The 16,234-nt window shown below is 37.3% G+C and overlaps 1 protein-coding gene across 3 annotated transcripts in view; it reads left to right on the top strand.

The window, feature by feature from the left end:
- KITLG (KIT ligand) overlaps positions 1-16,234 on the top strand; it is an 88,478-nt gene that overhangs the window by 34,699 nt on the left and 37,545 nt on the right. For all 3 annotated transcript variants that reach the window (XM_081059318.1, XM_081059317.1, XM_081059319.1), the window contains exons 2-3: positions 1,864-1,977; positions 13,447-13,509. In XM_081059318.1, coding sequence (XP_080915444.1) covers positions 1,864-1,977; positions 13,447-13,509 — 177 coding nt within the window. The remainder of the gene's footprint in view (positions 1-1,863; positions 1,978-13,446; positions 13,510-16,234) is intronic.

Raw genomic sequence — 16,234 nt, 5'->3', positions numbered from 1 at the left:
GAAGTTATTAGGGGAGATTTTATATGTTGGCATTGTCCCAAAAGAAGAATCCCCCAACAGAAATCCTTTACACAATTTAGTCTTCACGTTGGTCCAGGGGAGAACTTGCTATGAGGAGTGTAACTCCACAATACTCAAAGTAACCTTAAATAAAATTAGGCAGGATTACTGGTAAAAGATCACAATAGTAAAACAACAAAAGGGTTTAAATTTTGTTTACAAGCCACTATTATCGTGTAGGTAGCACTGTAGTCAGAAATGTTAGTAAATGATAGTTATCCAGTGTAATAATCTAGTTAGCTTGCAGATAGATATTAATTAAAAATTATAATCTAGTCCCTTTAATACATGGCTAGCTACATAAATAGGAAAGATTTTTAGACTTGTGCAGATGGACTTTTATGTAATTTTAAGATGCCATAAACACATGCTAAGTTGTAAATGAACTCTTTCATTTTAAAATACTTCACATTTCCATGCTTTTGCTCATGCAGTTTGTTCTTCCTGGAATTATCGTCCCTTCCATGACAACTCTTGCAAACTCTCCCATGTCCTCCGAAATCCAGTCAGAGTCACATTTTTTCTCTGGCTTTTCCTGGCACTGTCTTCCTGCCACGGGTTCTCTGCTTTAAGATTAATTAATTGTTTCCTCCTTGGTGTTTTCAAAGCACTTATCACAGGGTGTGGGTGTGATTTATTTACCTGCCTCTGAGCTTCAAGGGCGTCTTCATCACCTTGGTTTCTCTACTGACTGGCATCATCCCTGTCTCATAAGACATGTTCAATAAGTAGGTATTGAGTTTGAAGCATTGGGTTATTCTTATCTTGCTTACTCATTCATCCAAGATGCCACAGACAGATGTTAACTCTTAAAAGACCTCTTACATTTTAAAATATCTTCATATGTCCCTGTTTTTGCTCATGGTGTTTATTGTTCCTGGAATTATCGTCCCTTCCATGTCAACTTTCATTAACATTTTATTTATGTATTTATGTATTTATATATTTATGGCTTTTTATATGCCATATCCAGTGTATGCAAGGTGCTGTGTCATATGTTGTAAAGCTACTGAAAAAAATCAGATGCCTGATTTCTTAACCTAAAATATAGTATAATAAAAACAATGTCCTGCATAAAAGTAACTACAATGTTTGAAAGCGTTATTTGCAAAGAGAGGTGTCCATGCATGTGTGTGTGTGTGTGTGTGTGTGTGCGCGCGTGCGTGTTATTACTTCATGCTAGGGTTCAAGAAATTTCTTATTGACTAAGGAAATATTTTTCCTTCATAAATAGCTAAAACGCTGTGACTTAAAACTATGAGGTTTTTCTTTTTTTTTGATGTCTCACAAATGAGGTTAATTTTATCCCGATCTAAAAATGTGTGTGTCTCTCTGTCACTTTATCTTGATGTACTGTGGTGGACTATTGGATTAAAGCACTGCTCATGCTTATGCTGCTACTTGCCAAATAGTCCACATTTAAAGTAGAGAAAGTTTCACTTGGTGTCCTAAGGTATTAATTTAATGCATTCCCTAGCTTTGAGAAACACTTTAAGTGACAAATCACACGTTGCTACAGTTTCATTCCTAATTACCATTAGGAAATTGGCTATAGAAAGCTTTTAAACAAAAGTTAACAATAATGTCATTGACATGAAAAATCCAAACCACATTTAACTGAGAATTTTTATAAACTTTGGTCAGCATAGTTTAAATGTTCAGCATTTCATTGTATTTAAGCCAGTAGCATTGCAAAAAAAATTGGTTGATTGCATTTTCCACACGAAGGCAAAAGATGTTAACAGTTTAAGTAATTACAGATTTTAATTGATGGTCACCCGAGGTTTTTCTCTTTTCATCTAGACTTGGATTATCACTTGCATTTATCTACAACTGCTCCTATTTAATCCTCTTGTCAACACTACAGGGATCTGCATGAACCGTATAACTGATGATGTGAAAGACGTTACAAAACTGGTGAGTAAGAAATGCTTTCAATAACTGTGACTCTTTTTCTTGTGTTTTTTGAAAAAGATTTTATTTTTTTTTTCTTGCCCCAAGTTGGTATTTTTCTAAGAGAGGGAAAGAAAGTATTGAGGGATCCCAAAGGGCTTATAGAGGGAGCAGGTAGGGGGATATTTTTAAGGTCAGGGAGCTACTATCGGTAAAATTGGCCCATGGCCCACCACTGTGATGACTTTGTTTCTTTGCTGGTCTTTTCATCTCTGTCACAGTCATGGAAGGACACCAAAGAGTTCTCTGTGTGCTGATGCGTTAGAACTAGTTTGTTTCCCATTATCTCTTTAGTGGGTTCCTCAGCCTGTCGTATTTCGCCTCCATATGCCTTTACTCTGTTCTAACAAGCCTAACAAAAGGAGCTCTGAGATGGCCATTTTTCCCTTGCCAGCCCTCAAAGACCCTGTCCCATGTGGGTGCATGTTTGCTCCCTCAGGGAACATAGTTGGAGGAGTTATTTGTTGTCCAAATGTTGACCAGACTCATTTCCCACATTTATCACATTGGAACTCTGCCCTCAGCAAAAGCCATTTCTGCTGGCTTCGTGCCACGCTTCTCTTAAAATACAGACCACAGAGACAGAGGGTATAACACAACCTCTGGAACGCATTGTTCCCAACTCTCAACACCTAGGAAAGATTTAACATGTTTATTAGAACTGCAGAGTGTAATTTCAGAATGAACAACGTTCGAGAGGCATGTTTGTTAAGTTCCTGGTTCAAAATAGCCACGTGGCACTCAGTTATTTGAATACGGTCTAAAGAACAGAGGTGATGTGAGAATAGGAAACAAATGAGGGTTGTGAAATGTAGAAAAAGAAAAGAATACCTGTTGATATACTTATCTTTCCTACTCTCGATATACATTTCCCGGTTTATATATTTCATTTTGGGTTCCTGGCTGACCGTGGAAACAGAAGTTTAACGTGAGGGTCCAAGTCTTGCTAGCTTAGCCTCAATGCAGAATCAGGAACATATGCACGCACGCACGTGCGCACACGCACATACACACACACACACCTGCCACAATTTATGGAGATGCCTTAGATGGACACCCAGAGGCTGCAGGTTTAAAAGTATTCTCTGATGCGATACCTGAAGATGTATTAACATGTTTTATTTGAGGGGCCGGTGCCCAAAGCAGTGAAACATTTGCCTACTCTATGCCCAGCCAGGTATTGGTACAGGGATGGGGGTGAGGGGCAGGTATTTTTATTTTTTTGAAACATAGATCATGGTCCTTTTTCTCAAGTTGCTTCTTAGTTTGTGACCCAAGATACTATATTAAAAAGAAAATGTATACATTTATGTTCTAAATTTTGTATAAGTAGAAGTGCTCATTAAATGTTTGCTCGATGAATGAAGTAAGGATGTGGTCCACCGTGTCTGAGAATCGTAATCCCCTGTGGCGCTTATTAAAATCACAGGTGTTTAGGCTCTTGATTCAGTATGTCTGAGGACGGGCTCCACCAATCTACATTTTTAAGGCATTTCTGAAAGAAGGTTTAAGAACTACTGCTTTAGATGGTCTACTGTGTCATACTTTAGAGACCAAAGTGTCTTGACCTTTATTTAATCTCAATGGTTATTATGCTTAGTTTTATCTGTGTTGTATAGATTTACATGGATGTCAGATTAATATAGGTTCCCCCCAAATATGCTTAAAGTGGGTCACAATTGGTTTGTGGGGCTGCTGGTATAACCGTGGAGCTGAGAGTGAGCCAGGCCGATCTGCAATGGTCCTAGGGAGGAAAATTTAAATCTGTGGGTCATGAATGATAGTTGGAAAATGATGGTGCCTCTGACCACAGGCCAAGCATCTCCAAAATTAACGTCGTATTTCAGAAGAATTACTTGTGGCTGTTATTTTTTTGCTAAGTTTTTGAGGAATTCTACTTAATGAGTACCACTTCCTGTGAAAGGTCAAACCGATATTTTCAAATGGTGTAAGTAGGTGTTATAAGCACCTTCCAAGACTTTTTCCATTCCTGTCTTTAACCATTCGCTTATTTTCAGTCTGTTACCTATGAGCTGATATAATGAGAAGCACTAAAGAGAAAGAAGAGCCCAGAAAGGGATGCTAATTAATATTGACACTAAAATATAATTCCTCGCTCAAAAGGCAAATGTGAAATCATTAAACTGAAGAAATGTTTGTTTTTCTCCTTTCCAGCAACTAACTTGGGGAAATTTTTTAATTTCAAGAGTTGATCAAGTGAAATTAGCATGTTTACTCAGATTTATGAAAAAAAAATCAAGTTAATAGAAAGTAGGATTCAGGGGCCGGCCCGGTGGCTCGAGTGGTTAGAGCTCCGTGCTCCTAACTCCGAAGGCTGCCGGTTCGATTCCCACATGGGCCAGTGGGCTCTCAACCACAGGGTTGCCAGTTCGACTCTGGCAAGGGTTGGTGGGCTGCGCCCCCTGCAACTAGTAACTGGAGCTGAGCTGCGCCCTCCACGGCTGGGATTGAAGGGACAACAACTTGACTTGGAGAGGGGTCCTGGAAGTACACACTGTTCCCCAATAATGTCCTGTTCCCCTTCGCCAATAAAATCTATAAAAAAAAAAAAAAAAAAAAAAAAAAAAAAAAAAAAAGAAAGTAGGATTCAGAAGATCACTTCTAATTGAGTAAAGACCCACATAATGCATAAGCTGTATTTCATCGAGTAGGAAATAGAAAAATATAAAATAATTTCTGATCTCAGAGTGAGACATGTCTTCTCTATGAATGTATAAAATGCATATCACCAACACCACAAAAATAACACAAAAATGGATGCTATGTAACAAATTTCATGGTATAACATAGGATCTAACCCGTGCTAATATATTGGTTAAAAGAATGCATTTTGGAAGAATCACGCCAACCTTAATTTTAAATTCCAGCTCTTTTTTTTAGTTTCAGGTGTACAAAGCAACATAATAGATATTTACAACCGTCACAAAGTGATAACCCCCCCAATCTACTACCCCTCTGACATCGTATATGGCTGTTACAGTACCATATGCTATACTTTACACCCCGTAAATATGAATGCATATATATATATACACATATATACACATATTTGTATATATTTAATTATAGTTGACATTCAGTATTATTCTACTTGAGCTTCAGGTGTATGTGTAGTGGTCAGAGCTTTCTAAATCTCAGTTCCTACTTCCTAATGCATTTTTGATTTTTTTTTTTTACCAGTTATTATCACATAACCTCTTTGTGCCTCAGTTTCTTCATCAGTATACTTAATTAATAGTACTTAACCTCATAGGCAGATTGCAAGGACTAAATAAATTAATAGAACAGTGCTAGGAATACAGCAAGTGCATGATAAATATTAGCTATTAGTGATAACAATGGTGTTCGTGGGATCATAGGATACTGGAACTGAAAGGGAATTTGGAGACAGATTCTTATAAACAAGGAAACTGAAACCCCAAAACGGTGACACCAAGCTCCTGGTCCACAGACACCAGTGCTATGTCATCCAGAACAGTGGTTTTCAAACAGGTTTTAGAGCCCACCCAGCTGTTCTGCTTTTATTTATGTATCCGGTTTACCAGATAAGAAAAAAAAAAGAGTCAAGCTTATGAAAAATGTTTGAAAGCCACTGCTTTAAGCTAGCGTTTGTGGGATATCATTTGAAAACCATCCAATCGCAAACTCTTAGAGTACTTATTAAAAGTACAGCTGTTAGGGCCTCTCCTCAAATTTCCAACTCAAAAATACCGAATCTCAATTTATGGAAATGGGGTGGAGGAAACTTCAAGTCTCCCACTAGCATCTCAGGTGACAGTTATTTGCGCAGAAGTGCCAGGACTGCTTAGGCCATAATACTTACAATGCTGGGGTTTTTCATGTTTGAAAAGAAGCTGTGTTCCCATCCTTTGACTAACTTTCATTAATTTCACCAGTTCAGTCAGCAACATGAGTGACTTTGGATTTTATGGGTATAGATAATTACAGCCTTTCTAAAGAACGGTGGGGCAAACAAAGCATGTTGAAGTCAGGCATACAGGATGTTTGAATTCTGTTACCTAGCTGTGTGACCTGGGAAAAATAAATCCCCGAATCTTTCTGGGAATTCAATTTCTGGTTTTTAAAGTGAAGAACAAGGACATGATCAATAGTTCTTCATCTAGATTTCATAAACTTCCAACGTTTGCAAAATGGAACTCCAAATGATGCGTTCTATACATTTCTGAGAAGAGGGTGCTAAGCTTTCATCTGCTTCCCAGAGAAGTCTGTGAACCCCTGAAAAGATAAGAACTACTAAATTAGATAACTTTGGAAGCGCTTTCTAGCTTTGAAATTCTTGTATTCCATAGTGATACTTCTACAGGTTGCAGCTTTTTGAATAATTCAGTAATGTCTCGACTAAAGGAGGTTATGTAGAATTAGAGAAATTTGCTCTGCAGACATGACCTTGGTACGTTTTAGTTGAGAGAAAGAAAGTGGGTGGAAAGTATGTTCGTGCCTTGTGCTCACAGTAATTTCTTCAACTGAAAACATTCCTTTGCAGGCTCTGCTAGTTCCACCTTTACATTAGGTGGCAACTCTTACCGTGCCCACAAATCTTAAAAGTGTTTGCTTGGGGTGATTCTCATGTCACAGAAGCACATGACTTATGACGTCACTGTCATTTCTTTTTTTTTAATTTCTTCTTGAACACTTTGTCCTGACCCTACGGTCCCCATGGTTTTCATTTGAAATCCTTCAGGCATATTACACAGCATAATAGTTCATCTATTTACAGAACATTTTGCTTTGTTTCTGAAAAAAAAATGTTGCAAGACTTGTTTTAAATGGCAAACTCAGACCTACCTAAAGAAAGGGTCAAGTATCTGGGAAAAGAATGAATCAAACTTTAAAAACTTCTATCTAGAGGACAGTTAGGCTGAAGCTTTTAATGGTTGTCATTGTTAACGTAAGGAGGAATCCAAATATGGAAATAGTTCAAGTTAATTGCCACTTTTTTTCTTTCTACTGTTCTCTTCATTTGTGATGATGTTTTTTCCTTCATGGGGGGGGGGATTAATTAAATGTGACTTTGTTGCATTTTAAAAACCTTTTAATAGTTAAATTTCTGTTGAGTAATTATTTGTCTTTCTCAAAAACTGCTTTTTAAAGACAGGTGGCTATCCCAGCCCCATCTGGTAAAGGTAAAATTATTCTGTCTTTTCAAGGTCAGGGTACAAGTCAGCAAAATAGGATAAAACTCAGGAATTCATGGTTTTCTGGTCTTGAGGTGGGCACTTATTTTAAGGAGGTTATATTAACATTATATCTCTTGGAGTTTAACATAATGGGAGCTTATAAAATTACCCTCAGATAACAAATTTTCACAATTTGAATGGATAGTTTTGAATAATTCTCATTTTTATTCTTCTTAAAATACAATTTTCTTCAAACAGAATTACCCACTGCATTAAAATGGAGGACTGGAATCTCTGAATCTTCCCATTTCTAGGTGAATTCTAAGCTTTTCTAAGCACATCCTCTCTTTAAAAGCAGAGGTCTCATTGACCCTTGAAGAACAATGATTTCGTAGTTGGGAGTGTTTTCAAAGTTCATTTTTATTAGTTTGCAGTTGTTAGCATGTTAATTTCTGCTCCTGCAGTCAGTAGACATTTCTTTCTCTATTCAAAGCTAAATTTAGGACTTTTAGTATTCAAAAGACAGAGTGTATTGGAAATATTATTTGTGAAAACTGACAAGTAGATGGCTTGCTATGTTACCAAGCAGGTCAATCTTACCATGAAGAAAACACTGTTTGTTCTTTATGGGATAAACCATTTAGGTGCTATGTCTCCTGCTCCTTGACTTGTTAAAGCAGTAGTTATTGTGTGAGTATCCAAGCACTTTCCTTTAATTCTCACAATCCTAGGAGGTAATTTTTTCATCCCCAGTTTATTGGTTAGAAAGCTGAGGCTTAGTGATCCTAAGTAACCTGACCACTCTCACTAGGAAATAGGAAGCAAAGTAGAAGTTTGAACCCATAACTACCTGTGTCTGGAACACAAGAACCCAGTTCATAATGTATGAGGTCTTAATTTAAGATGTAAATGTCAACTGCAGCTTGAGACTCACCATTGTAACCTCTTGAATTTTATTTCCTAGGTAGTAGTTACCTTATCTTGTGATTAGAAGCAACCACGTTGTAGAAGTTCAATTCCTATTATTTAATTGAAATCACCATCCTAAGGTGTGCATGTGAAATAGACAAAAATGTTTTTATCTCTGCTATTTGAAAGAACACAAGGGTCATCTAACTTTTTTTAGGTATTCTTTACTGAGAAAAGGTGACTCACAAAAGTCTCATGAAGTTGCCATCTCATATTTAATTTTTTAATGATTAATTGAGCTATTATTATTATTATTATTATTATTTTTTTTTTTTTTAAAGATAGCTTTGAAAACTGAAGGTAATTGACCTGGTTACTTAGGTTTTTAGTCCATAGTAACAGGAGATCACATATAAGGACAAATGAAAAAGCAAAAATCTCTCTCCAATGTTATTTCTGAATACTGAACAACCAACATTTCACTAAGCTGTTGTACATAAGTGAGCCGTGATATTTAAATACAAGAGTACACTGCCCCCCACCCCCAACCCCCTCGGCAGTGATTCTTAAACTTCAATGGATCTGATAAGACTAAAAACTGGACTCTTTCCCCAGAAAGGTTCACATGTGCACTACATTTTATGTACAATGTCAAGGGACCATAACCTACTACTACTGCATTTTGATTCCTACCTACAACTTGGGAGACACAATTGAGACAAATAAGTGTCTTGCCAAGGATATCCAAACTACCACAGATTTCATGGCATTTGGGGACCTCAGTGACATTTGAATCATGAGATTCAAAGGTTTTTTAATTCCATGATCTAAAGAGGGAGTTAGTTATTCTGACTTTGAATTCTTTTTCTCCTGAGTCCAGATACCTGCAGAGTATGGTATGCAGCCAGTTCCCATATCCAGCCGTTTTGCATGCTGTTCCCTTATGCTTCTCTCCCCCCAGTGTCACTGAGTATGGTCAATCCTTAAGACATCCAAAAACAATAGTAAATGGACCCACTTAGTAAAGTGAGCCTCTCATTAAGCGACTTGTTTTTGTAGTTTTATGAATTTTACAATCTGGCATAGTACTGATATACTTGTACTAACCACAAAGCTCATTCGGATAATTTGGACTTTGGTAAAATTTTCCATCAGTTAGATTCTGTTTCATTTTTCATTTTTGTCCTGAACTTATTTTACTAGATTTGTTTTTACAAATCTGTAGCCTTGGTTACTTATCCACTTAACCTACCAACGGGATATTTCCTTGGAATCTAAACCACATTTCTGCTTTTACAGTTTCCAGTCTCTGTATAAATATTGAACGATGTTCAGCACTTTCCTAGTTGTCTTCTACACTGTTCCCTGTCTCTGTTCTCTCCTTGCCCCAAGCTATCCTTCCAGACTTATCTTCCTAAATTTGCTATCCTGTCCCCTCTTAAACTAAACATTCAGTGTAGCCCTCTGTAACTGAGAAGTTAAATCAGACTGAATTTTTAGTAATTATCTAGTTTACCCTCTTCATTCTACAGCTGAGGAGTAGAAGTTCCACAGAGAGGAAGTGATGTACCTGAGGCAGACGTGACTTGCTGTGGGGTTCTGGTGGTAGGACTGCTCCTCCTGAAACTTTGCTGCCTGCCGTTGGCCACCTACGCCCAACATTCAGGTCCCTGTGTAATGTGGCTTTCCCGGCGTATTTCTTACCTCTTACTACGGGGGCCTGATTTTTCTGTCCCTGGTCTCTCAGAGACACCATGTGTTTTCCCATTTCTTTGTGTGTTTTTTTTTATATGACCCTTTCTCTATCTAGTGGAATGTCCCACTCCCTTGCCATTAATTAATAATAATAAGCATATACTCATTCACACACCATGTTGAAACACTAAGTATTTTAAACGTGTTATTTAATTCTTGTTCAGTCTTTATAAATCCACTAGCTAGATTCGGATTCCCATTTTACATGTGTGGACATTGAAGCTAAAGTCGATTCAGTTACTTGCCCAAGAGCTCTGAGTGGCAGGGCCTGGTTCCAGCCTGAGCGGTGCGTCTCCAGAACTTGTGCTGTGACTCGCACAGCAAACTTAACTGCCTCAAAGGAACATCTTCCGAATTCCAGGCCAAAGACTCCCTCTGCTCTGTCAAACTGTCCACAGTCGTCAATATCCATTAGAGAAACTGAATTTATTACAAGGTTATCTGTGCTTTATGAATGCTGTTCAACATACAGTAAATGCTTAGAGAGTAATATAATAATTCATGAACTGACCACAAAAATCTACAACTTGACTTCCTAAATTCTCTTCCAAATGTAACTGGAAAGGAACCAATGCAAGCCAAGAAAGTAATAAAGGGGAGAGAGACTGCTCTGTAGCTCACTGTGCACAGACCAGCACACAGAGCCAGGATTTGCATCCTACCTCCAGCAGGAACTCCTGATGCCTGTGACCTTGATACGCCAGTGACCTTGATATGCCAGTTCACTTCTCTGAGCCTCTATGTCCTCATCTGTCAAATAGGCTCAATAATACATATCTCAAGGGGTTGTGATTGAGACTGTATTTTACAACTTGTTTAAATTGTAAAGCATTTTTCAAAAATTGTATTACTTTTCAGTCCTATCAGAAATTCAATGTCAATAAATCAGCTTAATGTAGAAATTATTTTATTATACACCCCCCCCCCAAGTGGTAAGGTATGGAGATTTCAGTGTGTTGGTCAGAGAACTTTTTATAAGGTTTCTTTGATTTTTTTTGAACCATGTTTTATATATAAATTACTAATAAAATTGGCCAGAATATCCCTTACATTTTCTCTGTTCTTTAGGTGTATATAATCAGATCCTAAGTTTTCTGAATACTAATTGGATCAATTTTATATTTATTATTTGGTTATGTAAGTTATGCTTAAAAGGACTAGAGGGTCAAACAGCTTGTGTTCAGAACAGGTACCACTTCTTGCCAAGTTTCTCCATCTGGAATGGCTTTAATTTACATGGCTGATAATGAACTCTACCGTTGCTGCTCCTTCCGATTTCAGCTTTGACACCTGCAAAGGTGTCAGCTGCGCCTTTGCCACCAGGGCTTACATAAAACAACTAGGTCATTTTGCTTTTCAAAGATGAAGATTCAAAAGACAACAGAAATTATGGAGGCATGGTGGGAAGTTTGACCAAAAGAAAGTTAAGTGTAAAGAGCAAGAGTATAATCCCTAAAAAACAAAAAAAACCAAACAATAAAACACAAAACAACAACAACAACAAAAACACTTTTTGTGGCAGCCCAAAGGTGTTTTCAATAAGCCTCAAGGATTCTACTATTTGATTGATTTATCTGGGATGGCTTGAGGAGGGATGATGGTGAGCCTTATGAGTGGAAAATGCCTAGAACAAGTGTGCAGAATAGATGAAAACGTGTAGTGGAGCTAAGAGGAAACAGGGGATCTGAGTGCTATTGCAGACTTAACATGTAGTAGCTGTGAGACCTTAGTCAAGTTTCTTCAACACTTTGAGCCTCAAGTTATTTACCTGTTACGTAGAGATACTATGTCACAGGGATCTGAGGATGGGAGGCGATCATGCAATGTAAGCCCTTAATAAGCACAGTCCCTGGCTCATAGGAAGGATTTGCTAAGTGTTCGGTTTGAGGCTGAGATGGGTGAGTGTGAGCTGGTACCCCTGGAGGTAGAATAGTAGTGATCACAGTGGCATCAGTACTTCTTTGGCTCCCCTTTGACTCCTTATTTTCAATTTGTGGTTGGGAATCCATGTATGTAGAGGGCTGACCAGTAGTTATACATGGATTTTTAGCCTTATTGGGGTCTGCACTCTTAATCCCTGCATTGCTCAGGGGTCAACTGTTCTAGTGCCTGGACCTGGATTTTTTTCTCATCATGTTGTTCTCAGATTCTAGAAGCTGTTGGCATGGATTGTGCTATGGGAGACTTGTCAGAGATGACCTAGTCCAGTAAACAGGCATGAGATCCCAGCTTACTATGGGAAACAGTAAAAATTTTAGAGGCAGGATGAGGGGGAGATAAGTCTGCAAAAGCAAAGTACATCTACTGAGAATGTAATAGTGCCAAACCACTTTTTTACATTGTGTATTGTTTTAAGATCCCATGGGCTAAATCAATTGCTGGCTATATTATTCAGATGGAATTTTTTTTCTTTAAATTAAAGTTTATTGGGGCAACAACTGTTAGTAAAGTTACATAAATTTCAGGTGTACAATTCTGTAATACATTATCTGTATCTCACATTGTGTGTTCACTACCCAGAGTAAATTCTCTTTCTCAGATAGAAATTTTAACAGCGATAGAAGGGTGGGATGACAGAGCCTGCGTTATATGTAGGAAAGGATATGAGAGAACCTGGAACTCTGTATGCCTTGGAAGTCAGTTGCTAGTAGAGCTGTCAATATGGATTGAGTGTTTATAATGCGTTTGACACATTCACTTAACTCAATTTGGGACCTTGACATGGGTACCTTTATCTCCATTTTACAGATGAGAGAAACCAAAGTACAGAGTTCAGATTTGTTACAAATTTCCTGGTTCTAAATCAGGTGCTTGTTCAATTTAGGCCATAATGACTGACAGAATGTGTTAGGTATATTTTTAAAGTCTTTAAAATAAACTAACACAGGAGACACCTCAAATGTTCAGCCCTAGGTAATGGATTAAGTTATATCACAGAACTGAATTATTCTAAATTTTTTTTATGTTGTAAAACATCTTCCCATAAGTAGCATTGTATTTTTGAAGTTTCAGTAACTTATTTATTTATTTACTTATTTATTTATCTTTTTAAGAACATGGAACAGTAGTTCTCCAACCTGAGGGCTCATCAGAATGACCTGGGAACTTGTTGAGTAAGATTCTGTAGGTCTGGTGTGACCCGAGAATTCACATTTCTAATAGGTTCCCTGGTGATGTTGATAGGATATCACTTTGAGAACCAGTGACAAGAAAAATATATTGTATTCCTGATTCTATGGAGGAACAAGTGAGAAAGTAGTCCTGGAAGAGAATTCCAACACCACAAATGGAAATTGAAATTCAGATCATGTTTCCAAAACTCTGCACATCTTGTACTTAGCCACCCATAACTTGAATTTGGAGTCCAAAAGATTTTCACTGATTTCATTTTTGGAGATTGCCTTTGATTACAAAGGGAAATCAAGAACGAATAATCACTATGTATGTAAATACTGAAATTCAGTAGTAACTTAAAAATGTAACAAGTTTGCATGTGTTTTTCTCTGAACCACTAAAAACAATATGATAATATGATTTATTGATATGTATGGATTTTCTTACAGTTTTCTTTTTCTTTTTTTTTTTTTTTTTTTTTTTTTGGTCTCTGTAGGTGGCAAATCTTCCAAAAGACTATAAGATAACCCTCAAATATGTCCCTGGAATGGACATTTTGGTACGTAAACTGTGTATTTCTGAGTTTCATTTTACTAGCTGATAAGAGATGGGATCGTTGTGTTGAGATAGGAAATTATCTGCCATTTAGGAGTTTGCTAATTGTCAGAATTTGAAGAAGGTGTCTTTAGAATTTGACTTGCATAGTTTTATTCCTTAAACATCTGCTAAACTTTAGTTATGGTTGAACATTTTAGCACGTGTGTCCTAGAACTGTATTCCCAAAGTAAATGAGACCATTTTCCTTAAAGCTAGACACAGATTTCTCTTTTTCCTTTAGCCTCTCCCCAAAAAAGGTTTGAGTGTGAAGTTATGTAAGTTCTTTTTTAATATCTGAAAAGGTCCTATATAAGTCTCTTTCCTATTTAATTTGCGAACACAAAATGTTTTATCTCAGAATTGATTAGCAGTGTGATAGATTCTTAGATGTTTACAATAAAAATATGAGGTTGTGTCATGCATTCTCCTTTAATACTACAACCAAGAAATTTTAACTATTCTTCTCATTATATGTTATCAGAATTCATATATGAAGAAATATTTCAAGCATAGGGAGTAATGTAATACCAGTGTACCTATCATGTAACTTGTCAAACCTTACCACTGTGCAATATTTGCTTCAAATATATTTTTAAATAACGAAACAGTATGACTAAAACCCCTGTATGCCCCTTTACTATAGGGACAATTTGTCTTTTAGGAACAAGTATTCTGAGCTTGAATTTTTCATTCCAATGCATGGTTTTAGGACCTAGCTAAAAACAAGAACGAGGATAACCTCGTCTGGAACTGTGTCAAGCAAAACAGCACGCTGCCCTCTCATTCTTACAGTTTTACTGCAAACCATGCATCCATACATTAGATATTATATTTTTTGCATATTTTCATGTTAATGCTATTACACTGCATATGCCTTTTTGCAACTTGCTTATATTTGCAATGTGCTTTTGACATAGAACGTGTTGCTCCATGTCGTTTCATTTTAACAACTGTACTCTGTAGAGTTAATGAAAAACCGTTTGGGTTACTCTATTGTACAAGGCGACACCTTTCCTTGATTAACCAAATACTTATTACATATCTACCTTGTTCGAGTTGTCTAGGCTTTGGGTAATTTCCGTGAATGAGTCCATCAAAAGTATTACCAGTTTAAGTGTGTTAAGCACCTCACTAAGTGCTTAAAAAGTCTTTCAAAGACTATAAGGTTGTAATTTCAAGAGAATGTCAAAGGCATATTTCTCTTCATTAGTAAACTAAGCTTGTCAGCATGAGCTATCTCAAGTTCCTTAGAACTCCTTTGGACATGTATCTTCATGTTGAACCAGTTATCCCAAGTCTAGGTCAATGTCCACCCTTTTGAATTAGGGAGAGTTCTCTGGAAATAGGAACGAAAAACTATAGCAGCCTGAAAGTTAATTAATTTAATCATTGGATCACTAGGCAGCAAGTATTTGATTAGGGAAAACTATGGAAACAGCACTTCACCAGATATTTTAAGAAACAAACACATGCCAATTTAGCCTTATGTTCAAAACCTTGGATCACAACTGGGGAGAAATTATCGGGACTTTTCCAAAATGAATTCACACCTTTATTTCCTTGGATGAGTAGAAAAAACCTGTGAGGAAAGCAGGTAGCTAAGGTGATTCCTATTTTGCAGATGACACACTGAGTCTTACAATCGGAAGTATTTTTGTCCAAGGTTATACAACTCGAGTGGCAGTCTCAGAAAGAAACTCCAGTCATGTGGCTTGACGCTGGGTTACAGAACGTGGTTCTCTAAATAATTACACTAGTGAGGGAAAGTGCTCTGAGTGAACTATTAAGTAATAAAGATGCACCTTGCTCGGGGCTGGAGAAGCACGTTAGGCCTCGGATTGCCCAAGTCACTCAAAGAAATCCTGCAGCTCTTTGAAACACAAGTGTTAAACGGAAAATAATGAAATAGATTATTGTGTGCTGGTGTAATCCTAGATGGTTGTAAATCACAGATTGTAGCATCGGCTGGTGACAGCAAGAGCCAAACTTGTAAAAATAAAGCCGATTCATTTCCACACATTTTTTCTTGTTTCTGTAATTGAGAAAAGTCCACTATTATTTGATCTTGGCACACCATCCTGGCACAACTGGAATAATTCTGTTCTTGGCTACCATGATTGGCAGTGAAAACAAGCCTGTGCATAGGGCTTTGGGCAGAAACGGGTCTTCGCTTTGTTTTATTATACCTTCATTTTAAAATGGTTGTGTCTGCCGTGATCTGAGGAGTTTCCCAGTGGACAGGCCCTCGAGTACTCCTCAGCAGCTGCCCTACCTTTTGTCTTTAAACAATAATGGGTGGAGTGGGAATGAAAATGGGTACCAGAAATATTCTCTGTGGTCAAAGCCATAAAATTCTGCCCGAGGCACTGGGCAGAAGAAAGCTCTGGAATAGAATACACTTTATGTTTTTTGTTTAAAAAAAAAAACGTCAGATAAACACTCCTGAAAAGGAGAGGCTACTTCTCTAAGGGCTTTCTTGGAACATTACCTACCAAGTTCTCTCTCACAAATAGCAGGGTGTGATCAAACAGTTGATATTTAAATCTAAGGATAATTACCGATTCTATTTTAAACACCTTGAAGCTATAATATTGCCAGACTGTTAAGATTTCCTTTAAGTTCCTAACCTTAAAAATCCTAAACATTTCGGATCCTTTCTGTTTACTAGTAATGTTACTGTAGAAAGA

The sequence above is a fragment of the Rhinolophus hipposideros genome (genome assembly GCF_964194185.1).
Source record: "Rhinolophus hipposideros genome assembly, chromosome: 9".
Classification (NCBI taxonomy): Eukaryota; Metazoa; Chordata; class Mammalia; order Chiroptera; family Rhinolophidae; genus Rhinolophus; species Rhinolophus hipposideros.
The sequence above is the reverse complement of the archived record's forward strand: the minus strand, read 5'-3'. Positions and strand labels throughout refer to the sequence as shown.